Genomic DNA, 26,844 nt, shown 5'->3' with positions numbered 1-26,844 from the left:
TTCTTTACGGGCATAAATAAATGAAGCTTGTTGAGAAAATGATCTCTAACTTAACTGGGTGTTTTGTTTGTTTACCTTATTATTAGTGTTCTAATTACTACGGCTTCGTCGGTATACAGTAAAATGATATTATCTAGGTGGTTATGAAATTTGTTGTTCACAAATATATAAAGAAAACAAGGGTTGCGGCCTGAACTGATTCTGATACAAACAGAGAAGTAAAAAGAAAATTGGACTAGAATTCAGGTTTAGTGATTGAATTGAAAAGAATGCTCAGCTTTTCATTTCATAAAGGTGAGGAGTATACACTCCGCCAATTGACTGAGTCAATACAAAAATGAATGCAACAGTGCTATCCACGATTACACTTAACTACTCAGAAGACCTAACGGTTGGTTGAAGGTTTTTCCTAATGGCATATGTTGTGTCTTAGTAAAGACCACACTCGGGTTCAAGTCTAAGTGGAGATATTAGATAAACCCTTTTTCTGTGGTTTACACATTAGATAAACCCTTTGTGCACTAGATAAATCCATAAATAGAGTATCTTAGAGTGTGTGTGAGTAGGATGACCAAAAAACAAAAAAACCTAACTGCTATAACAGATTCTTATACCAGACTTTCCTAATTCTGTAGAGCTGCTACAACTAACTCTCTAATTAGCCATTATCCTTGATACGGCTGCGAGGTGATCCGAGTGGCATAGTTGATAAGGATTTTTATTGTTGGTCTAGAATTTCTCTTATAGAAATAAAAACTTCGTTGTAAGTATAGCTTCAAACCAACTAATAATTCTCAAATCAAATTTAAAAGACTGGTTGTCACAAGTACAAACCCCAATGAAAATTAACCGAAGTATTTAAACATCAGGTTGTCTCACAAGTAATTGCAATGAAGTGCACAATTATTGGCTATGAAGGAATAAGGGGGTTTGATTTATAATTGGCAGGAAAAATAAATGAGAAGAAAGTAAAATAATAAGAACTAATAAAATAAAGGAAAAGAATTCTTGGCTAAGACATGGGAATTGAGATCATCATCCTTGTCTACAAACCATATATTGACAATTATGAGGGACTAACCCATTAAGTCTACTCCTATGCTTGAAATAAGTATAATGTCTACTGCAAGGCATTAAGTATGTCAACTAAGCTTGATCAACATCAATCCATAAGTCCTAACCTAACTACCAATTAACTTAGTATAGGCTAGTGTCAATGGTTATCAAATTGACCACTAAGGGTTCTCAAATCGCCAATTCAATGAGACCCAATGACTCAAGGTCACTCAATTCCCTTAGCCTAGCCCAAGAGTAAAGAAAATTACTCAAAAACTAGAGAAAATATTTCATCAAACACCTAGAGTGCAATAAAAGTAAACATCACAAAATGCAAGAATTAACAAAATGCATGACTAACATAAGCAAGAATTCAACAATAGCAATGAAGATAAACATAAAAGAAGATATGGAAATATAAAATTTCATTAGAAAAAATCAAGATCCAACAATGATTCATCAACATAAAAGAGAGCAAAATAAGAAATGACAAGTAAAACTAGAAGAGCAAAGATGTAATAACAAGAAATTATAAGGGAAAACTAAATCAAAACAAGAATTGAAAGTTGAATCTAAGGAAATTAAACCTAAACTACCTTAAATTCTAGAGAGAAATGAGAGCTTCTCTCTCTAGAATTCTAACCTACAACATGATGAAAACTAAACTATGACTACTTGGTTCATTTCTCTTTAATCCTTGGGTTCAATAGCATCAGAAATGAGTTGGATTGGGCACAAAATACTTCAGAAATCACTGGCCACAAGTTGCCTTTAGTGAGTCACGCTGATCTTGCGATGCGTGTGCGTGAAACGACGCGTACGTGTCCCTAAACGCCAAGAAACTATGACAAATTTTATATCATTTTGAAGCCCCGAATGTTAGCTTTTCAACGCAACTAGAACCGCCTTATTTGGATCTCTGTAGCTCAAGTTATGATCGATTTAGTACGAAGAGGTCAGGATTGACAGCTTAGCAATTCCTTCATTTCTTCATGACTTCTCTATTTTTTGCATGCTTTTTCTTCATTCCTTCAATCCAATCTTTGTCTTCTAAACCTGAAATTACTTAACAAACATATCAAGGCATCGAATGGAATTAAAGTGAATTAAATTTATCAATTTTTTGGCCTAAAAAACATGTTTTTACTCTTAAGCACAAATTAAGGAGAGTTTACAAAACTATACTATTTTAGTGAATAAATGTGAGATAAGTTGATAAAATCCCCTAAATTCAACACAAGATAAACCACAAAATTAGGATTTATCAATAGTCAAGCCCATGGTTTAGAACAAATCTTCTCATTTTGTTTAGGGCATGCGATTTTACATGCCGTAGCATTTACTCGTTTGAACCCAACAAGTTACAATAATTCTCTCCCTTGCAATTAGTTTTTGGTAAACAGCAAAATATTTTTCATTTGAGAATATTTGAGTGTGCGATATATATTCCAGTTGCCTCACCTTATCACACCAAAATGAGACTTCAAAGAAAATTAAAAATTTATGCTGAATATGATTCTCCCTCTATAGTGAGGTATCTTGAGATACAAATAGGAAATGTATTTAAAATTTGATTTGTAGATTGTTATTTCGATGAATCAATATTTACAACGTTGGGGAGAGAGAATAAACCTCCTGAGAAAGAACTTAATTAGAATGCTTCATCATTGATGCATCTAGATCCTCGATCAAGACAATGTGAACTAGAAGTTCAAAAGATTATACATTTGTAAAGAATAGCAAATGAATCGCCTGATGCATTTTGATACAAAAAAGATAACCAAATCTTATATACTACTTGAAAATGTCCTAATTCGAATTGACATTCCAATTGGATAAATAGCTACTGAAACAAATACACACCAAAAGTGTGGAAGACCAATTGATTCCAAAAATAAAAATCCTCAAAAAAAAAGAAGCATTTGATATTACAGAGGCAAATACTAATCCTGTTAAAAAGGTTAAAGACATAGTAAAGATATCAGTAGTTTTCTAAAATTCTGATATAGTTTTAATACCAAAAGACGTTCAGTGGTTCAGGTACCTGAAAATTCAAAATTGTGAAAATTATGAGATCTAAATAAATTATATCTTTGCAATAGAAAAATAGAACTGAAATATGATAATTGTCAATGAAATATTTGCATATAATATGGCATTACACACCATGCATGAAAATAAAGACTCTTAGCCAAGAACAATCGAGGAATGTCGACAAAGAAATGATTGGCCGAAATGGGAAGAAGTTATGAAGGTTGAGTTAGACTCACTTGCAAAACATGATGTCTTTGAATCTGTAGTCCGTACACCAAAAGATGTAAAACCTGTTGGATACAAATGGGTATTTATGAGAAAACGAAATGAGAAAAATGAAATTGTACGCTATAATGTTCAACTTGTAGCATAAAGTTTTTCACAACGACCTGGTATAGATTATAAAGAAACATATTTCTATGTAGTGAATGCAATTATATTGTGTTATTTAATTAGTTTATCTGCATACTATAAGTTAGATATACATATAATAGATGTGGTGACATCTTATTTATATAGATCATTAAATCATGATATCTATAAGAAAATCCTTAAATGACTAAAGATATCTAAATTGTCTAATGAATTATGAATATTCTTAGGGTTTATACTTTGTCAAATTGTAAAGATCTTTATATGGTTTAAAGCAATCTGGACGAATATGATATAATCGTCTCACTGAGTATCTGACGAAAAAGGGGATTCAAGAATGATGATATCTATCAATATGTTTACATAAAGAAATTTGCATCTAAATTCATTTTAATTGTTATGTACGTTGATGATTATATCATTGAAACTTATGAAAAGATTCCAACAATTAGAAAAACTCTAAAAGAAAAATTTGAAATAAAAAATTTTGGGAAGATTAAATTTTTGGCCTACAAATTAAATATATAAACAATAGAATTTTTATTCATCAAACAATTTATACAGAAAATATCTTGAAGGGATTATATACAGATAAGTCACATCCATTAAGTACTCCAATAATCGTAAGATTTTTAGATGTGAAAAATTATCAATTTCGTCTTAAAGAAGAAAATGAAAAAAATCCTTTCTCCTAAAATACCATATCTCAGTGTCATTGGAGCAATAACATATCTTGCTAATAATACTCGACCTAACATATCATTCGCTTTAAAAGTATGAGTAAGGTATAGTTCTTTTCCAACCAAAAGATATTGGAATAAAGTCAAACAAACTTTTCAATACTTTCACGAAATAGTTAATATGATACTTTATTCATATGAATCTAAGTCACAGATAGTTGGCTATGCAGATGTAGGATATTTGTCTGATCCACACAAAAAAATATCTCAAATAGAATATCTATTTGTATATGGTGATACAACTATATCATAGAGGTCCATCATATAGATCATAACAGCAGCATCTTCTAATAATGCTGAAATACTTGTGATACATAAAATAAGTCACGAATATTTTTTACTCAGATATTTGATTCAATATATTATATCATGTGGATTGACTGATTGGAAAATAACTCCAACTATTTTGTTGGAAGATAATACAGCATATGTTGCTCAACTTAAAAGTGAATACATCAAAAGTGACAGAACAAAACATATTTTTGTTAAATTCTTCTTTACTCATAGTTTTCAAAATCAAAGAATAATTGATATTCAACAGATTCACTTAAGAAATAATATGACAAATTTATTCACAAAGTTACTTCAAAGATTCTCTTTTGAATAATTAGTACATTAAATAAAGATACACCGATTTCAAAATCTTAAATAATATCGCCAAAAAAAGAGACTGTACTCTTTTTTCCTTGATTAGACTTTTATTCTTATTTGTTGTGATAAAAGTGGATGACCATGGATAACCACGCAAGGCTTAGGTGGATTTCATTCTCAAGACTAAATGAATCCATTTACAAGACAAATGGAAATAAATGAAAGTTGAAAGTGGTATCATTCTTCATGTACAAATAGCAAGCATCATGCTTTTACACACAGCAATAACAAATATTCCTACTTTTCTCTTCTTTCATATATTATTATAAATGTTTCTATTTCTCTCTCTCTCTCTCTCTCTTTACAGTGAAAAGCAAGTAATAAGAAATCTATTCTCTCTTTATGTTACAATCAAATACTCTTCTCCTTATATTTCTACTACAATTCTTTCTCTTCTTTTATTTTATAAGTATTTTAAATTCTATTTTCTATTACTCTTTACATATAATATTAATAGCAATATTAATCATCTTTATTATATTGAGATAGTAACAATAAATAAATGCAATTCTCTCTCTCTTTATTTTTAATACTTCTTTCTATCTTTGTATATATATATACAATACAACATATAATATTATTATATATATATATAAATTATTATTGAGCTAATTATTTTAATACTAGAGTCTTCTATTTATATATCTTTATTTTACAACACGTTATCAGCACGAGACTCTGATCAAATCTTTAGGAAGACTCAGAAAATGGCAAGGATATGTAATGAAGATGTATGCCTTGCGGATAGTGCAAGTTCGCACACTATTCTCAAAAGTAATATATATTTTACCCATCTTGTGCCACAAGTCGAATATGTTAATACTATTATTGGCTCAGGCAATGTGATTGAAGGCTCCGGAAGAGCTATAATTTTGTTTCCTGGAGGAACAAAATTTATAATAAATAATGCACTATTATCTACCAAGTCTCTGAGGAACTTGTTGAGTTTCAAAGATATTTGGCGAAATGGATATCATATTGAGACAATGAATGAGGAAGATCATGAGTATTTATGTATCACAACTCATGATTCAAATAAGAAAGTTATATTAGAAAAATTACCCTCACTTTCATCTGGGTTGTATTATACCAAGATTAGTGCAATTGAATCACATGCCACTATAAACCAGAAGTTTACTAGCCCAAATGAATTCATAACTTGGCACGACCGACTGGGTCATCCGGGAACAACCATGATGAGGAGAATTATTGAAAACTCTCATGGACATTCACTAAAGAACCAGAAGATTCTTAAAACTAGTGAATTTTGTTGTGCTGCATGTTCTCAGGGAAAGTTAATTTTAAAGCCATCACCAGTAAAGATTGGATTTGAGTCCCCTGAATTCCTAGAAAGGATTCAAGGTGATATATGTGGACCTATTCATCCACCATGTGGAATTTTTAGATATTTTATGGTCCTGATAGACGCATCTTCGAGATGGTCACATGTGTGCTTATTATCTTCTCGCAACCTGGCGTTTGCGAGATTACTGGCTCAAATTATTCGATTAAAAGCACAATTTCCAGAAAATCCGATTAAAGCAATTCGTCTTGATAATGCTGGTGAATTTACTTCCCAAGCTTTTGATGCTTATTGTATGGCTAATGGAATAAGTGTTGAACATCCAGTAGCTTATGTTCACACACAAAATGGGTTAGCAGAATCACTTATTAAACACCTCCAATTAATTGCTAGACCCTTACTTATGAGAACAAATCTCCCAACCACGGTTTGGGGGCATGCTATTTTACATGCCGCAGCACTTATTCGTTTGAGGCCAACGAGTTATCATTAGTTCTCTCCTATGCAATTAGCTTTTGGCCAGCAGCCAAATGTTTCCCATTTAAGAATATTTGGGTGTGCGATATATGTTCCCATTGCACCACCTAATCGCACCAAAATGGGACCCCAAAGAAAATTGGGAATATATGTTGGATATGATTCTCCCTCTATAGTGAGGTATCTTGAGATACAAACTGGAGATGTATTTAAAGCCCGGTTTGCGGATTGTCATTTTGATGAATCAAAATTTCCAACATTAGGGGGAGAGAAGAAGCTTCCTGAAAAGGAGTTTAATTGGAATGCATCATCTTTGACGCATTTAGATCCTCGATCAGGGCAATGTGAATTGGAAGTTCAAAAGATTATACATTTGCAAAGAGTAGCAAATGAATTGCCTGATGCATTTTCCGATACAAAGAGGATTACCAAATCTTATATACCAGCGGAAAATGCTCCCATTCGAATTGATGTCCCAGTAGGACAAGTAGCCACTGAAGCAAATTCACGCCAGAAGCGTGGCAGGCCTGTCGGTTCCAAAGACAAAAATCCTCGAAAGAGAAAAGAGGTAAATAATATTCCTGTTGAAAAAGACATAGTAAAAACACCTGCAGTTGTCCAAAATTCTGATATAACGCCAGAAGACGTTCAGGTACCTAAAAATAGTGAAAATGATGAGATCTCGATAAATTATGTCTTTACAGGAGAGAAATGGGACCGAAATAAGACAATTGTCAACGAAATATTTGCATATAATGTGGCATTAGATATCATGCATGAAAGTAAGGATCTTGAGCCAAGATCAGTTGAAGAATGTCGACAAAGAAATGATTGGCCAAAATGGGAAGCATCCATGAAGGCTGAATTAGACTCACTCGCAAAACGTGAAGTCTTTGGACCTGTAGTCCGTACACCTGCAGATGTAAAACCTGTTGGATACAAATGGGTATTTGTGAGAAAACGAAATGAAAAAAATGAAGTCGTGCGCTACAAAGACCGACTTGTGGCACAAGGTTTTTCACAAAGGCCTGGTATAGATTATGAAGAAACGTATTCCCCTGTAGTGGATGCGATAACTTTGCGTTATTTGGTCAGCTTATCTGCATATCATAAACTGCATATGCATTTAATGGATGTGGTAACAACCTATTTATACGGCTCATTAGATCGGGATATCTATATGAAAGTCCCTGAAGGATTAAAGATATCTAAACCATCTAATGAATATTCGCAAGGGTTATACTCAGTTAAATTGCAAAGATCTTTATATGGTCTAAAGCAATCTGGACGAATGTGGTATAATCGTCTTACTGAGTATCTGGCCAAAAATGGATTTAAGAATGATGATATTTGCCCATGTGTTTTTATAAAGAAAACTACAGCTGGGTTCATTATAATTGCTGTGTATGTTGATGATTTAAATATCATTGGGACTCCTGAAGAGATTCCAACAATTATAAAAACTCTAAAAGAAGAGTTTGAGATGAAAGATCTTGGAAAGACTAAATTTTGTCTCGGCCTGCAGATCGAGCATATAAAAGACGGGATCTTTATTCATCAAACAACATACACAGAAAAGATCTTGAAGAGATTTTATATGGATAAGTCACATCCATTAAGTACCCCAATGATCGTAAGATCTTTGGATGTGAAAAAGGATCAATTCCGTCCTAAAGAAGAAAATGAGGATATCCTTGGTCCTGAAGTACCATATCTTAGTGCTATTGGAGCACTAATGTATCTTGCTAATAATACGCAACCCGATATATCATTTGCTGTGAATTTACTAGCAAGATATAGTTCCTCTCCAACCAAAAGACATTGGAGTGGAATCAAACAAATTTTTCGATATCTTCATGGAACGGTTGATATGGGATTGCTTTATCCCTATGGATCCAAGTCACAACTAGTTGGCTATGCAGATGCTGGATACTTGTCTGATCTACATAAAGGGAGATCTCAAACAGGATACCTGTTCACATATGGTGGTACAGCTATATCTTGGAGGTCCACGAAACAGACGATTGCTGCAACATCCTCTAATCATGCTGAAATACTGGCGATTCATGAAGCTAGTCGCGAGTGTTTTTGGCTGAGGAGTCTGATTCAATATATTCTGTCATCATGTGGACTGATTGATCATAAGATAGCTCCAACCGTCCTATTTGAAGATAATACAGCATGCATTGCTCAACTTAAGGGTGGATATATCAAAGGTGATAGAACAAAGCATATTTCTCCTAAATTCTTCTTCACTCATGATCTTCAAAATCAAGGGACGATTGATGTCCAACAGATCCGCTCAAGCGACAATCTGGCAGATTTATTTACAAAGTCACTCCCAAAATCCTCCTTTGAAAGATTGGTACATGAGATTGGGATGCATCGATTTCGAGACATTAAATGATGTCGACAAGAGGGGGAGACTGTACTCTTTTTTCCTTGGTCAGATTTTTTTCCCATTGGGTTTTTCTTGACAAGGTTTTTAATGAGGCAGTCCCTATCACTAAAGGATATTGTACTCTTTTTCCTTCACTAAGGTTTTTTTCCCACTGGGTTTTTCTTTAGTAAGGTTTTAACGAGACAATAATCTTAAATGGTCATCCAAGGAAGAGTGTTGTGATAAAAGTGGATGACCATGGATAACCACGCAAGGCTTAGGTGGATTTCATTCTCAAGACTAAATGAATCCATTTACAAGACAAATGGAAATAAATGAAAGTTGAAAGTGGTATCATTCTTCATGTATAAATAGCAAGCATCCTCGTATGCTTTTACACACAACAATAACAAATATTTCTACTTTTCTCTTCTTTCATATATTATTATAAAGTCTGTTTCTATTTCTCTCTCTCTCTCTCTCTCTCTCTCTCTCTCTCTCTCTCTCTCTCTCTCTCTCTCTCTCTCTACAGTGAAAAGTAAGTAATAAGAAATCTATTATCTCTTTATGTTACAATCAAATACTCTTCTCCTTATATTTCTACTACAATTCTTTCTCTTCTTTTATTTTATAAGTATTTTAAATTCTATTTTCTATTACTCTTTACATATAATATTAATAGCAATATTAATCATCTTTATTATATTGAGATAGTAACAATAAATAAATACAATTCTCTCTCTCTTTATTTTTAATACTTCTTTCTATCTTTGTATATATATATACAATACAACATATAATATTATTATATATATATATAAATTATTATTGAGCTAATTATTTTAATACTAGAGTCTTCTATTTATATATCTTTATTTTACAACATTATTGAAATTTTTGACAATTTTTTATGAGATAGTCCTCATCACAAAAAAATGTTGTATTCTTTTTTTCACTAAAATTTTTTTTATTAAATTTTTTTAATAAAATTTTAATGAAGCATAATCTCAATGGACCTCCAAAAGAGTGTTTTAACATAAATATCCATCACTTGATAATCCATGACTTCTTCAACCATTCAAAACAATTTGGGCGGCTCAAATTTCTAAAGATGGGCGGCTCAAGATTTTCATGATGGACTCAACATTAATAAGGTTAGAAAAAAGATGGCTTTTCACATATATAAATAAAGCCATATAATCTAAGACAAAAACAAACAAACAGTGAAAACGTATACTTTTACTCTTATAAATAAGGGCAAAACACTAAAATAAGCTAAGGGGAAGAAATTTTTACGCAAATCCGCCAAACCAAAATTTATTTCATGAATCAACCAATGCATGTTTATATGTAGTTTGAATCAACTAGATTCGAACTCAATCTACACATAATTCGAATCATATTGCTTCGAATTATACACAAAACTCACACACACACTAATTCGAATCAACTTGATTCGAATTACACACATAAAATAATTCGAATCAAGTTGATTCGAATTACACCCTGATTTATTAAAAAAATTAATAATTTATTAAAAAAATTATTAAAAAATAATAATTTAAAATTAAAAAAATATATATTTTATTTCATGCATTAAAAAAAATCTAATAAAATATTTAATTACGAGACTTTTTTTAAATATTAATGAGCTATCAATTCAAATTTCATAAAATACTCTTTTGTCCATTTTTAATAGCTCATGAATATTTTTTAATAAATTTTGTTTAAATTATATGGTGAGATATTACATTATTCTAATTACGCATGGGAAGTTCAATCACTCTTATTCAAATTATACGGTGAGCAATTCGAATTCTATACAATACTCTTCTGTCCATTCTTGATAGCTCATGAATATTTTTTAATAAATTTATTTTAATTATATAAACCACAAAAAAATAATGCAAAATAATTTAAAAAATGACTTACAAAATATTAGGAATACTATAAAAATTTGTAATGTTCTAATGATTTTGGTAAATACATGCATGTACACAAATTTTAAATAAAATACTCTAGATAGTCAATAATAATTTAAAAATTAAAGAAAATATTTTATTCCATCCAAAATAATTAAAAAATATATTTTATTCTATACAAAATAATTTAAAAAAATGGCTTAAAAATGTTACGAGTACTATAAAAGTTTGTAATATTCTAGTGATTTAGGTAAATACATGGTAAAAATATATTTTCTTTAATTTCTAAATTATTAATGTCCTAAGTCATTACAAATTTTTATAGTACTCCTAACATCTTTTAAGCCATTTTTAAATTATTTTGCATAGAATAAAATATTTTTTTGTGGTATAATTAAAATAAATTTATTAAAAAGTATTCATGAGCTATCAAGAATGGACAGAAGAGTATTGTATAGAATTCGAATTGCTTACCATATAATTCGAATCAGAGTGATTGAACTTTCCATGCGTAATTCGAATCATGTAATATCTCACCATATAATTTAAAAAAATTTATTAAAAAATATTCATGAGCTATTAAAAATGGACAAAAGAGTATTGTATGGAATTTGAATTGATAGCTCATTAATATTTAAAAAAAGTCTCGTAATTAAATATTTTGTTAGATTTTTTTAATACATGAAATAAAATATATATTTTTTAATTTTAAATTATTATTTTTTAATAAAATTTTTAATAAATTATTAATTTTTTTAATAAATCAGGGTGTAATTCGAATCAACTTGATTCGAATTATTTTATGTGTGTAATTCGAATCAAGTTGATTCGAATTAGTGTGTGTGTGAGTTTTGTGTATAATTCGAAGCAATATGATTCGAATTATGTGTAGATTGAGTTCGAATCTAGTTGATTCGAACTACATATAAACATGCATTGGTTGATTCATGAAATAAATTTTGGTTTGGCGGATTTGCGTAAAAATTTCTTTCCCTGGCTTATTTTAGTGTTTTGCCCTATAAATAATATATGTACATGAAATAGTGATTATTGAGAAACAGATAAAATCTCTATTATTGAGATACTTATATTAAAAAATATTAATACTAGAGTTTTTTATTCCTACTTCTCTATTTCATATCTATTCTATCTGCTCTATGTATTTATTTTACAACATTTTACTTGTCCATTTAAAAAAAAAAAATACTTCTACGTTTTTTAAACACATTTAATGCGTAATCCAAAATCATTCAAAAAGCACTCTTCGAATATTTTTATATAAATTTCAAGCATTATAAATTAAGAAAAAAAAAAGAATATTTGCAAATAATTTTAGAACACATCAAATACGGTGTAAAAGGATGCAAACATTTCTCAATAATAAGCTCATAGATTTATGAGTTAACGCAAAGGTTAACAACTATGATTCTATCCAATGAATACTTGGTGGAAGCTGCTTCATTTATTTGAAGTTTCTTCTATCAAAAACATACATACCAGCTAAAAGGCACCAATTAAGACAAATGAACCTCATCGCTGCCATGTAATCACTACCACCTCAACCTTACGTAGTTTTCTTAAGATCTTGAAGTACTAATCGAGCGGCGTTACGTCCTGGTGCCCCCATTACGCCACCGCCAGGATGTGCCCCGCTTCCACATAAGTATAACCCCTGAAGTGGAGTCTTATAATTCGACCTAAGTGCCAAAGCAAAGAAAACACTCACGTAATTATGTATAGGGGAAGCATGCTACCGTTGTAATCAGGATGTGTTTGGAATAAACGAAAGGTTGAGATAAAACACTTAAAAGACAAAATTTGTGTCCATAGACACTAACCAAATGCAATCTGAATGTCGAAGGAAAAAAGAAACAATTAATATCTTACCATCCTTTAACAGGTCGCATGAGGAACAGAGAATCCAATCCCATGGCACCATGAAATATGTTCCCTCCTGCCGAAAATAAAATAAGAGGGGTGAAAATAAAGTTATCAGCCACAACGGTTCACGTACCAGTGCTTTCATGTAGAGCAATTTATACAGGGAGGCATTGCGAAACACTGAACAATTGATGTTTCCTTTGTTCTCTCCTGATTGTTATATAACGGTGGAAATTCAGATGTAGATAACTTCATGTGAAGTTGATAGCTGAGAGTCGTTAGCTGATAATTTAGTCAAATCTGTTAAATAATTTAACGACTCCCAACTATCAATTTCACATGAAATTAACTGCACATGAGTTTCTATGATATATCACTCTTAAGTCTTTGTAATCATCTTTTCTTTCGCCATTATCTACACTATACGACTATACCTACCTAGAAACAATTATATTGTCTATATTATCGACCAATTCCCATTATATATACTAGTGCATTAATATTCTTTGGTGTTCAATTTCATTTCCAAAACTACCCCCTTAAAATAAAATATATAAGTTACGTAGTGGAAGTTAAAATTATGTTTAACTCAAAATAAAAAGTAAATATAATATGAAATAAGTTTCTATGAGTTACAAAATGTAGGGAAATTAAGAATATTATGAAATTAAATGTTTTTTAAGATATTAAAAACATCAAAATGTGTCGTGATGTCCCAGCAAGAAGTTAATAATAATAGAAGTTAATAATAATAGCTTTCTTGTGCCAATTATTTGTTTCAAGTTTTTGTGGCCTAGAAAGTGCAGTTTTGCTAACATTTACTAGAACAAATATGAATTGCCTGTTAGGTATTTATTTTGGTGACTATAACTTAATTACCTGTCAAACCAATTTCCCTTTCAAGGTCTGGTGGAGTCAACATGTCATAACCAATGACAGATGTACTAAACCCGGGGGCATATTCATCAATCAATTTGAAGCATTTTTGCGCAAATGATTCCTAGGAATAATATAGACACACCATTAACATCAATTCAACTATTAGTTTTAGTAGACGCACATAGCATACAAATGCAGAGTTAATGAAATTCAAACATCTTAAGCAAACTAACTCTGTATTCATGATCTTGCCAGTCACCATCCAGTGGTTTGTAGGGAGTATACTGCACAAATAGGTTGATCACATGCATACCTATGGATAAAACAGATTCATAAACCAGATGATACTTATAAAAAAAATTAAAAATAAAAAAAATTCACAAACGAGATGATGTCAACATAATTCACATATTATGAAAGGCACAAAACAGATAAATAAACTAGAGTATTGACAGAGAAGCCAAGTTTCTAGTTTTGATTTGAGTAATAAGAATTCATGGAATTCTGAAGATAAAACAAGTCATAAATAATGCAAAAAATTTAAGGAAATGAAACCATTTTGCTACAAACAAGCTGCCATCACGAGAGCAAAATGACTATAATTTTTCTTACAAACGGAACATATAAATACACTAATAAATGCAGAGTTTCAACTACCAGGTGGAGATATGGTTTTGTCCAGCGTGGAGGGAATTGTCATTTCAATAACTGGTCTTCGTGATGGCACTCCATTTACAGCATCTTGAGATGCAGAGTGAATTTCTTCCATGCTAAACAGAAACTAAAAAGGGTAAAGAAAGACTGACATGTTCTGAAAATAAATAATCTGCAATTTTCCATATAGATAATGACTACAGCAAATTTACATACTGATCAAACTTTTAAATGACTATTCAATTTAAACATACCTCTCTGAACCAATATGAATTGTGCCAACGTGCTGTGGGCCAGCATGAGGATGATTTAACTTGCAACACTCAAATTGAGGCAACTTGTCAACTGCTACATTTATTTTTGTAGTAGCCTGTCTTGATGAATACCAAATAATTGAGATAAGGGTATTAAAAATATAAACTGAGATATAGAGTAAAAAAACTTACAGAACTATAGTCAGAATGCTTAATCGCACGAACAAAATCATCTGGAAGGGCATCATTAGGCACTAATTCCTAATTCAAGTAATCAAATATTGTAAATTAATAACAAATATGGGTGTGGAAGAAGCCAACGTCTGAAGACAGATTGAGAATTCACCATGAAAGTTCTATATGGAGTTGCATTAGAAAGAACAATTGAAGAATGCACTTTGGTACCATCAGCCAAAATCACCTGTATATATGTAAGCCATCTCCAGAAAATTCATTTTTTATTATGTCTTTAAAATTCCCTTTGATTGAGGAAACTCTCAAACAATACTAACCCCACAGACAGTGCTAGAGTCTTCAATCAACAACTGAGATACCTAAAAAAATACCAGATATGATCGAGTGGTTAGAGAATTGGGGACAAAAAGAGAGAGCGGGGAAGAGGGGGGGGGGGTGGAAGGGATATGGCTGATAAGAAACATTTATCCTCCTCTCAGTCCAATTTATTTTTTCCTAATACTGATGAAAGAGAAAAAAGAACTGAAAGTTTGTAGCATGATTTTGGTGTTGATATTGTGATTTGAATGATAAGAAATAAAGTTAGTGAACAAGGTCTTTCCTTTACATCTCCTGGGATACATAGATATAACACTTGAAACTTCAATTTTTCACATGACACTTCAATCCCCTAAAAGGCTAAAACAATGTTAACTTCTATTAACATTAATTTACTAAATTCATAATTTATCCTTAATTCATTATTAATTAGAAAGCCCCAAGACCCTCAACCTTACTTTCCAGTTTATCCATTGAAACCACCCGCACCCTCACCTTTTTCTTTTGTCCACCATAGCTCTTTACTCAACTGGAGAACCAGTGACCACGATTAAATGATTATGTGATATTACTTGCCTAGAACTTACAAAAGGCTATCATGACTATTTCCCCTGTAATGTGGCACTTCTAAAATTCCTGTCAATCTCCACAGGTGTTTTACTTTCATAGCTTCAACTCATTTGGGCCACAACAATTTTTTCTTTTAAAAATAAATAAATTGTTTATGGTTGCAGTTAGGATCCAATGGAATCAGGGCACAACTATAAATATCAGAATTGACGAATGAAACTTCCTAACAAGAGAGCACATTTGAAAGCCTTGTAACAAGAGAGAGAGAGAGAGAGAGAGTGAGAGAGAGAAGCAAGGGTGGAATAAGCTAATAGATATTCTCCAAGACACACCTCAGAATTGGTTACAATATGTGCTCCAGCTTCCATAGCAGCATTACTAATAGCCTTGGATATTGAGCCCATTCCACCTTCAACATATCTACGTAGACCCAAAAAAAAGGTAGCCAATTAATAATTTGCAGCCTATACTAGGAACACATATTTCAAAAAAGTTAGTTCAGAAAAAGGAATTAGCAACAAATTTATTGATTTTTCCAGGATTTTGCATCAACATGGGTGTTGGTGTGCATATGTAATGTCAGTTTTGATGTATATGGTACAATGAAAAAAAAAATCAAATATAGAGCATATAATGTAGCTCAAAGGAAATTCTGATTAACTTGATGACAGGGACAAAGAGAAGCATACTTCTCATAAAGGGGTGTGAAGGAGTTTTTAACAGAATACCAGTAATGTGTAACACTTGAAATATGATCAGAATAAACAAATCTAGCATATCATTGATGTGAACAAAGTTAAAGCTTGAAATGGAAAAACCAACTCTTTGTAGGACCTTTTGCTTCATACATGTTAAAGGAATGAGTTGCGCATTTTGCTTTTTTAAGGGTGGTGGATGCAGAATGGGGGGTGGGGGTGTTGTAAAGAAAAATGAGGCTTTAGCTTATTCTCTTTCACAGCCTGCCCAAGCTGCTTAAACCCGATGCGCTTAAGCAAATAAGTTAACAATTCTTATATAAGGCAACATGAACCCTTATTCTGAGATAGAATCAGTGCCTTTCTAGAATAACCTTGTCAGCTACGTGAACTTTCATACACTGCAAACCATGTAATGACACATTGACAGTTTGCCACTTATCTATGTGTTTTCTTGTCATTTGTGAATTTCTGTTGGTTATGATTCCCTTCTCAGAATAACTACGCATACCATTCACAAAATGTTATATGTAAACTTTAATTTGGATTGATCTATATCTATCATTAAAATTTTGAAAATAACATTTTTCCATTCTTAAGATTCACAGTATAAAGATATCAACATAGCAAGATACATACGACCAGACTCCACGATCCCCACCAGTTTCTCCCATAACATGATGTAGTAGAACATAACCACTTCCTGGGGTATGGACACTGGCCTGCACAACAGTTTTAGAAGCACCATACACACATGTATATTCCATGAAACATGACAAAGTAACAGTGCTGCATTAAATAAGAGGAAGTTGAGTAGCAATAATTACTCTAATTGTTTCACTCTCAAAGAACAATGGAGAAATTCGTATATCCTTTCATTGTTAAAATGTTTTTCATTGGAAAGACTTTTAACATTAAAGGTAACTGCTCTTACTGTGCTTCCAATCACAGCATCTGTTGCAAGTGTAGCCTTCAGAACATCTGTCTGCACAAACAGTATCAGGCAAATATTACGCCACCAAAACAAGGGTTAACAAAGAAACTACAAATTAAAGAAATCATTTAATAGCACCAAATCACATGGGAACAGTGATCAACAGATTGCACGGAAATAAATGTCAATACTCAATATGTTGGGTATGAAGTGTTAATGTGGTCTTTGTATAAATAAGAAACAAGTATGATGGTATGCAACAGTGTTCACAACAGATAAGTGCATCCAGTTTTAGTTGAAACTTTAAAGTGTCTGAGACAAGTTACAAACTAAACTCTCATGGTTCATGATTTGAGTATATAAAAATGAGGTAACTCAAACAACAGCAACAAGAACAAAGTCTTATCCCATTAGATGGGAGTGCAACTGAAGTCATTGCACCCGATTATGATTTGAGTATATAAAAATGAGGTAACTCATAAACATATATGTATAATCTGATATTTTGGGTCAAACTCTGATATCGCTAATTCTCAATCCTACTTGCCAGTTTACAGGTCTAGACTTACACTCGATTTGTTTCCAAAATGTACAATTGTGGACAATTTTATTAGATACTTGAGTCAACTTGCCTATGTTATGCAGTACAAAACAACCTAAAAACAACCTGATAGAAACAGGTTTGGCTTCGTTTATAGGAGGAAAGGTAAGGAGTTGATGGGCTGATTTTTCACTGCTTTCACTGCTTAATTCCTAATTTTGCTGGATGGCTGTTTGTTGGTCCTTTTAAGCTAGTTTAGCAGGTTTGGCCTAGCTGCTGCCTATAAGTACTAGGGGTTAGTTAGTTTTTAGTTAGTTAGAAGATTCTGTTCAGTTTGTTAGTTCAAGAGAGGGAAATTCTCTCCACAGTTGGTAGTTCCAACAGTGTACTCCAATAAGGGATTGTGATTTGCAATCCCTAGTTCATCAATAAAATCCCCTAATTCTGCTAGATCCCTGATCCTATCACAACCTATGTTATGCCTAGCTTTATCAAGCTGAATTTATACATTATATTTACGCTTATGTTTTGTCAAACTACAAACAACCTACATGCAAAGTTAAGAAGATTACAACAATTGAGTGATGCTAAGTAATGTTTTTATTATATTTATTTACCTATATGTGTTAGAAAGTTAACATCTGCAATATCAATCAGGAATATTTTGTTTATTAAATAATATTTTTTATGTATGCCAACTCCTACAAGCCCATGACTTTTGAGTGGAGTTTGCAGCTCAAGTTTGTGGATATCTTACAAAAGACACACTCATAAAAGACACTCAATGAGCAAAAAGTCTGAAACGTAAAGAATCTAGAAGATCTATGCTCAGTTGTAATCTACAAAGTCCAAGAGCTTGGCGATGAAGGAAAATGAAAAGAGATGAAGACTACAAGGTTACCTCAAACCAGTTGTTCAAAACTTTGGAAGCCGGAGCCAATAAAAGGTCCATGAATTCCCTGCCATGTAAATTAGTAAATATTATAAATATTGATGTTTTAGCCTTGAGTTCATAGTTTCACATTACTAGCTATTAATATCATGAACCTTACTAGTTTGCTATTCCTAACAATGCCAGTTTGTCATGGATACAAACAACTTCCTGTTGGAGAAACAAATACTTACACCATCTCCTTTTGCCCCAAGGAGGATGCTTGTCGTAGACAACTTGCCCAAAATACTGAATTCTGTAATTTATTCTTCAGTTGTTCATTAAGTGATGATTTATGCTGCAAGGACTCAGGAGGAGACGAATCCAGTACCAGATCCATAAATTTACAGAAATTCTCAAGCTGATTCTCATATCTAAATGCCAAAAAAAAAGGGGGAAAAGGGGTGAAAGACAGACAGATTCTTGTTAAATGGGTAACACACAGTTTATCCAGCTTAGATGTTTAATCAGGAAATGAAAAAAGAATGCCAACATATTTCCAACTCAGTCAAATGAAGTTCAAGTAAACCTTCTCTTCTTAACTGATCAAACAAACAATATTTTGATTTTTATGTTTGTACAAAGAAGATGAGCATTAAAGCAACATTGAAGTTGTTGCCTTGTAATTTGAAGGGATAAAAACTATGTGCATCTACTCTCTTTAAACGGCACTAGATAGGAGCTTTGTGCACTGAGCTCCCTTTTATAATTAAAATATGCATATGTATCCCCTACTAACTGTAGTCTTCAAGTAAGAAGATTTTCAGCAACAGTCAAACGGACAAAATTTTCAAAAAATAATAATTAAAAATAATGAAACAAAATACAAATTTGGGGTTTAGGCTGAGCTTGTAATATTTTCTTTGTCAACTGCTCGTATGATTATAAGCTTTTTCCAAAAAACATTATCAAAGTGTTTTTTTTTTTTCTGACTTCTGCTATCATTTCTTTTCCATTGAATTCCAAAGTACAAAAGGTGTGTCCTCACAAGTTTATCACGGTTTGACCATAAGACTGCAAAGTCTCTCCATAACAATTGCGAATTACCTTAATGAACCTTTTTTGTGGATTCCTATAATTGTTGAATGAAAATAAAAATTTCTCCAAATTCTCACTATAATTCAGTAAAACATTTTAAAATTTTTGTTTTTGTAAAAAAATTTGTATTACTATCCCAAAATAGATATATATTTAGTAGCTTTTATGAAAGTTACATTTAAATGAAAAAAATTCATAGAATAAACTATCAATTTAACTCCAAAAAGATTATGATGTTGGCAATTTAGTAAAGACATACTCGAATGACCCTGCAAAAATAACAACTTTTAAGAAAATATACAAAAATCTAAGTAGATATAGCAGTACTTTTGGGCATTTACCCAAAAAATTTTCAGTCAGGCCTATTGTTTCTTTCAAAAACTAAATTGCCAATTTCACGAGTAATGCTAGGGAGGCAAATTTTTTCAACTAATATCAGTCAATTTTTTTAAAATTATTTTGTTTATCTTAATTTTTATATCCTTAATCATAAACCCTTACTTCTAGAGTCTATACCCTAAATTATAAACCCTAACAAAATAGTTGACTAATCTTCACTAACTAAAAATTGGTTCATGTACTTTCTCATTTCATAATCTTGCTGGTTTACTCAATTTTACAAAGACAAGTGCCTTTTTTACCTTCTCTCTTACTCCAATCAATACTCGTCCTTTTTCTCTTCTCTCTTACTTTCTGAATATGTAGCACTCATTGTGGGAATTGATCTGAAAATAAAAAAACAAAAACAAAAACAAAAACGAAAAAAGGAAGAGCACCTTGGATAAGCATCTGCATCGTTAAGCGAGAACTTGGAAATCTCGGAATGATTGAGACCTTTATCGGGGCCCAAGAGTAGGTACCGTCCGTCGAGGCAAGGCGTAAAAGACGACGGATTCCTCTTCAGAAGCTTCAATCCGTGTTTCGGAAGCTCAAGTTCTTTGATGACTGAGGGACGCAAGAGGCTCTGCAGGTAACTGCACCGGGAGAACTTGAACCCTGGGACCAGCTCCTCGGTCACAGCGGCGCCTCCGATCACATGGCGGCGCTCTAAGACTGCCACGGAGAGACCGCCACGAGCAAGGTAGGCGGCTGCCGTGAGGCCGTTGTGGCCGCCGCCGATTATGAGCGCGTCCCATTTCCTGCCCTTGAGTGTTGCATTGGCAGCGCTGCTAAGGCTTCTTCGTCGCATTAGGTTGTTACTTTGGTTGAGGGCGAGACGTTGGTCGGCTTTTTCGTTCCGTAAGGGCGGAAATATCAGTCAAATTGAGTGAGTGTTTGTGATTACTGATTACTCACTAATCACTATACTGAGAGTAAAACTAGTGAGCGTGATAGACACGTCGAAAATGTCATTTTTGAGGATCTAAATAATTCGTATTGTACCACTATGGGTATGGTGAATTCTTCGGTGTAGAAATGCAGTGTATGCTATAAGCCTATGACTATGCGACAAGTGTTTTAAAGGGACAGAATTTGTCTTGGCTCAGTCTCTCTACAGGGATGCTATAGTATAGTTCACCTGATGAGGTTAATAAACAAATATATTATTGGCAGTAATTATATTAGCATAATTGTGGGTTTATAAGTTGGTTTTTTGAAAGGACAAAGGAGTGGGTTTACAACAAAGATTGTTAATGTTTTTTGGACAATTTACTTTTTTATATTTATTTATGGCATTTTAGTCTCTCTAAAATATTTAAGGGTGTTCATAGATCGAATCTAATTCATACACTACGAAAATTAAATTTTAAATTTTGTGTAAATATTTACATGTCTGTAAAAATAAAAAAATAAAAAAATATTTTTTATGTTTTATTTTAAATATTCATGTATAATTTATTTTTAAAAAATATTTTGTTGCTGGTTTTATCCTTTTGATAAAGTAAAAAATTTAAAGTTATATATTTCTAGAATAATTATTAAAAGTCGTAATTAATCCTCAAATTTAAATATATATGTCTTTTAAAAATATAAAAATTCAAAAAAAATATTTATAAATTAAAAAATAATTAAAAAGATAAGTTAAAACTCTTATTTTTTTATTTAAAAATATTCTGTAAGTATCTAACCTATTATTGCAGAATATTTTTAATTGTCAGAAATTAAAATAGATTATTTTTAAATTTTATTAGATTAAAATTAAATTATAAAAAATATATATATAAAAAATATATTATACGAAAGTATTTGATAACTCGGTCAAATTGTATATTTTAAAAATTTAGTGAGTAAACTATCCGTGAATTAAAGTTAAGATTTAAGAGAACATACTATCATTTACACTATAATTTTTATAGTTGTTATTGAGAAGAAAAAAAATATTTCATGTAATTTCATATTAGAATGAAAAAATATCACGAAAATGAATTAGGATTTCTTTTTTTTTTTTGAGGAATTTATTTTCTTTTTGTTTGAAAAGATAGATAAAGAATCTACTATATATACCAGAATTAAAATTACTTTGGTGTAATAGTTTTGTTCCTAAAATATTTTTTGTTATATATATCTATCACAAATTACAATTTATTAAGTTTAAAGAATTTATCATCTTAAATAATTATTTTTATTATTTAGATAATATTTAAATAAATAAAAAATAAATATATATGTTAATTAATAGACTAAATTAGCCATAAAGAGAGTGATTTTGTTTTTCAGATTTTATGATCCTATGCATATTATAAAGAGAATTAAGGAGAAAAAAAAGGGAGAAAATAATAAATAATCTATAAGGGTCGTAACATAGCATGCTTAGGCTTTTTTTTGTGCGTACGTGTATCTTTATTATAAACTCACCTTTTTGTCAAAAAAATAAAAAAGGCTCAATTTACAAGTCATAATTACGCTAACATAACTACAAATACCTAACATTATCATATTTGTTTCAGTCTCGTCGCCTGAAATTATATTGTACTATGAAATACGAATATTTTGTTGAATTATCGTGTCCGTATATCGGATACATTTTAAATTTGACATTCACTAATATTCGTCTGACATGTGTATTTGTTATATCCAAATCGTGTCTTAATAAAAAAATAAAAATTTTTTCATTAGACATATTTAGACACACTTAAATATCATCACATATCAGTGTGTGCAGTCTTATTCTTAATATATATTATTAAAATAAAATTAGATATAGTATATGTTATTATTTATTAAAATAAAAAATATTTTTAATACTTGATATAATTAAAATAAGACATTAAAAATAGTTAAAAAATTAATTTATATTTTAATATCAATAAAATATCAAAATATCATTACGAGTTATTTAAAAAATACATTATATTTTATATGTATACATGTCTCCGTGTCTTATAAGATTTTAAAATTTGTGCGTCAACGTGTTCCGTATCATGTCGTGTCTTGTATTTATGTCAGTATTCATCCATCATATAGAATGTAACAAGTTTGCAAATAGACTAAATAAAGATAGATTTTCTCTTTTAGTAGGATACTTAAATTCAAAAACAATATGAAGTAACAAAAAAATAATAAAAATTAAATATAACATGGTATATAACAATTTGTATCATAAATTTAATATTAAATATAATAAAAATAAAAGAATAAAAAGATAAAAAAATGCTCATGAATATAATTAAATCTAACAAAAAAAATAAAAAAATAAATTAAAAAAATAATGTTCTTTAAAATAACAAAAAAAACATGAATGTTAGCCAACGTATATATATTCTATCGAATTTTATTTGGTTTTATTTTTATTTTATTTTATTTCATATTTTTGTGTGAATTAAAAAATAATGTTATTAATATATGAATAATGTTAAAACATATTAAACTGATTTTGTAAAAGTGAAAAAATTTAGTTGCTATAAAAGATGAGTGTATAAATAAACACTAACATATCTATCAATCCAATTTTTTAAAATATGTATAATAATAAGTGAGAAGTTAATCAGTATAATGATTATTTTATATTTAATTAAGAGGTTTTAAAGTTGAGCTTTGGAAACAAAAAAAAAATACTTTTTCATAAGTTATATATAATTAAGGTTATTTTAGAAAAAAAAACTTTATTTTGGAATAGTAAAAATATTTGAGACAAATTATATACAAATTTAAAGTATAAATAATATTTTTTTACTGAATGTTAAAATTTTTTAACAAATATTTGAAATTTGTCTGAAATACTGATACACCTTTATTTAGAATTTACAAATGATGTTATTTTCGTCTGAAATTTATGGAAAAATTTTAGCTATTTCAAAGGATTAGCTATAATAAAAGAATTTAAGACTAATTATAGACAAATTTGAGATAGAATTAATATTTTTTAAAATGCATCTCAAATCAGTCTAAAGTTATTGCTCACATTCAGATAGAATACGGACGAATTATAGTTTTTGTTCAAAATGTGTTGTTAATCTGTATGAAAATTTTGGCGCCACCCAAAAAAATTTGACGCCAAAATTTGGGACAAAATTTAGACAAATTTAAGATAGAATATATTCTTTCAAAACCTTCACTAAAAGTCATTCAAAATTTGTCTCAAATTTATCCAAAATTAAAAAGTTATTTCGACGTAATAAATTTCATATGAAATTTTTGTCTGAAAAAAGTCCTATTTTTAGCCGTGATTGAAAAATTAATGCTTATTTTAATTTGATAAATTTTTTTGATCAAGGTCTCTTACTTAATAAAAAACTCTACGAATTTTCTTTAAAATACTTGTTTGGTTTGTAAAAAAAATAAAATTTAAATTTAGAAGAGGCTTCTAATTATAGATGAAACTCTGCCAAAATTTTTAAAAAATCTAAATATAATTCAATAATAGTTATAAAATGATGCAAAATTTAAATCGAATTTAAAGTTCATAGACTAGTTCAATTTTAATTTAAAATACTAAAAATAAGAAGTCTAATCAAAATCAAATTTAAATTTAGTTTTTATATGTTTTACAATGTTGCTCTTCCTACTTGACTTCTTGTATTTTAAGTAATTTTTTAATATGAACTAATTCTAACAAATTTTGTTAGAGACAATTTAGATTTAAAAAAATTTTCATGTCGCCAAACAATAGTATTTTATCTTGAGATATTTATATAATAGGATATGAGTTGTATGTTGTGATTTGGGTTGGAGTCACTGATTTTTTAAGTGTCTTTAATTTTTTTTTTTTTTATGTTCATAGAGTCTTGCTTAGTTGCTGTATTATTTGGGGCTAATCCTAAAAAAATTTTCTGCATGTAGATTTTTTTGTGTTTATATTAACTGGTGTACTCTTTGCAGACATGACGATAGTAGAGGTGCCATGAATCGTCCTCGTAGTCGGGATAGAGAGAGAGAGTGTCCACTGGTACTCTTGAAACTTCTCAATTATTGTCCTCTACTCTGACTACTCCTGGGACATCCCAGGAAATGGGTGCACAAATTAGTTGTTCATCATTATCCCTAATCCTAACTACGTGGCTTCTTTTGCTGCACTACTAATGAGCGGATAAGTTGTACGTTTTTTGGCATTGTTTTTAGTATGTTTTTAATATGATCTAGTTAGTTTTTAGTATATTTTTACTAGTTTTTAGTTAAAATTCACTTTTCTGGACTTTACTATGAGTTTGTGTGTTTTTCTGTGATTTCAGGTATTTTCTGGCTGAAATTGAGGGACCTGAGCAAAAATCTGATTCAGAGACTGAAAAAGACTGCAGATGCTGTTGGATTCTGACCTCCCTGCACTCGAAATGGATTTTCTGGAGCTACAGAAGTCCAATTGGCGCGCTCTCAACGGCGTTGGAAAGTAGACATTCTGGGCTTTCCAGCAATATATGATAGTCCATACTTTGCCCAAGATTTGATGGCCCAAACCGGCGTTCAAAGTCACCCTCAGGATTTCCAGTGTTAAACGCCGGAACTGGCACAAGGATGGGAGTTAAACGCCCAAACTGGCACCAAAGCTGGCGTTTAACTCCCAAAAGAGTCTCTACACGAAAATGCTTCAATGCTCAGCCCAAGCACACACCAAGTGGGCTCGGAAGTGGATTTTTATGTCATTTACTCATCTCTGTAAACCCTAGGCTACTAGTTCTCTATATATAGGACCTTTTACTATTGTATTTTCATCTTTGGATCTTTGGAATCTTTTGATCACCTTGGGAGGCTGGCCATTCGGCCATGCCTAGACCTTGTTCTTATGTATTTTTAACGGTGGAGTTTCTACACACCATAGACTAAGGTGTAGAGCTCTGCTGTACCTCGAGTATTAATGCAATTACTATTGTTCTTCTATTCAATTTCGCTTGTTCTTGTCCCAAGATATTCATTCGTACCCAAGAACATGATGAATGTGATGATTATGTGACGCTCATCATCATTCTCACTTATGAACAAGTGACTGACAACCACTTCTGTTCTACAAGCAAACAAGGCTCTAATGTTTATCTCTTGGATTCTTTAACCGGAATCTTCGTGGTATAAGCTAGAACTGATGGCGGCATTCAAGAGAATCCGGAAGGTCTAAACCTTGTCTGTGGTATTCTGAGTAGGATTCAATGATTGAATGACTGTGACGAGCTTCAAACTCCTGAGAGCGGGGCGTTAGTGACAGACGCAAAAGAATCACTGGATTCTATTCCGGCCTGATTGAGAACCGACAGATGGATAGCCGTGCCGTGACAGGGTGCGTTGAACATTTCCACTGAGAGGATGGGAGGTAGCCACTGACAACGGTGAAACCCTTGCATACAGCTTGCCATGAAAAGGAGTAAGAAGGATTGGATAAAGACAGTAGGAAAGCAGAGAGACGGAAGGGACCAAGCATCTTCATACGCTTATCTGAAATTCCCACCAATGAATTGCATAAGTATCTCTATCTTTATCTTTATGTTTCATTCGTATATCACCCATACCCATTGAGTTTGCCTGACTAAGATTTACAAGGTGACCATAGCTTGCTTCATACCAACAATCTCTGTGGGATCGACCCTTACTCGCGTAAGGTTTATTACTTGGACGACCCAGTACACTTGCTGGTTAGTTGTACGAAGTTGTAGTGA

At 31.3% G+C, this 26,844-nt stretch overlaps 1 protein-coding gene across 2 annotated transcripts; it reads right to left on the bottom strand.

The window, feature by feature from the left end:
• Positions 1 to 12,282: 12,282 nt before the first annotated feature.
• LOC112707577 (uncharacterized) lies at positions 12,283 to 21,223 on the bottom strand. Of its 2 annotated transcripts, XM_025759374.3 has the most exons (15): positions 20,602 to 21,223; positions 18,982 to 19,161; positions 18,758 to 18,815; positions 17,316 to 17,366; positions 17,021 to 17,103; positions 16,019 to 16,106; positions 15,116 to 15,157; positions 14,950 to 15,024; positions 14,796 to 14,864; positions 14,604 to 14,719; positions 14,353 to 14,465; positions 13,929 to 14,008; positions 13,696 to 13,816; positions 12,823 to 12,889; positions 12,283 to 12,632 (listed from the first exon to the last, which is right to left on the bottom strand). In XM_025759374.3, the coding sequence occupies exons 1-15, from the start codon at positions 21,012 to 21,014 to the stop codon at positions 12,500 to 12,502; spliced, it is 1,689 nt and encodes a 562-aa protein (XP_025615159.1). In that variant the 5' UTR covers positions 21,015 to 21,223; the 3' UTR covers positions 12,283 to 12,499. The 2 variants fall into 2 exon arrangements, with proteins under 2 accessions (XP_025615159.1, XP_072057442.1); XM_072201341.1 differs by lacking the exon at positions 17,021 to 17,103 and having other exon boundaries at positions 17,209 to 17,366; positions 20,602 to 21,167.
• Positions 21,224 to 26,844: the final 5,621 nt, after the last annotated feature.

This window comes from Arachis hypogaea, chromosome 8 (assembly GCF_003086295.3).
Source record: "Arachis hypogaea cultivar Tifrunner chromosome 8, arahy.Tifrunner.gnm2.J5K5, whole genome shotgun sequence".
Taxonomy (NCBI): domain Eukaryota; kingdom Viridiplantae; phylum Streptophyta; class Magnoliopsida; order Fabales; family Fabaceae; genus Arachis; species Arachis hypogaea.
The sequence above is the reverse complement of the archived record's forward strand: the minus strand, read 5'-3'. Positions and strand labels throughout refer to the sequence as shown.

Bases quoted from the DNA above. Each gene is read 5' to 3' on its own strand.
- LOC112707577 (XM_072201341.1), bottom strand. From the start codon at position 21,014: ATGCGACGAAGAAGCCTTAGCAGCGCTGCCAATGCAACACTCAAGGGC. The intron at 19,162-20,601 runs GTGCTCTTCCTT...TTTGGCATTTAG, and splicing joins GATGCAGATGCTTATCCAAG to ATATGAGAATCAGCTTGAGA. The intron at 12,633-12,822 runs GTAAGATATTAA...TTTGGCACTTAG, and splicing joins ATGCGACCTGTTAAAGGATG to GTCGAATTATAAGACTCCAC.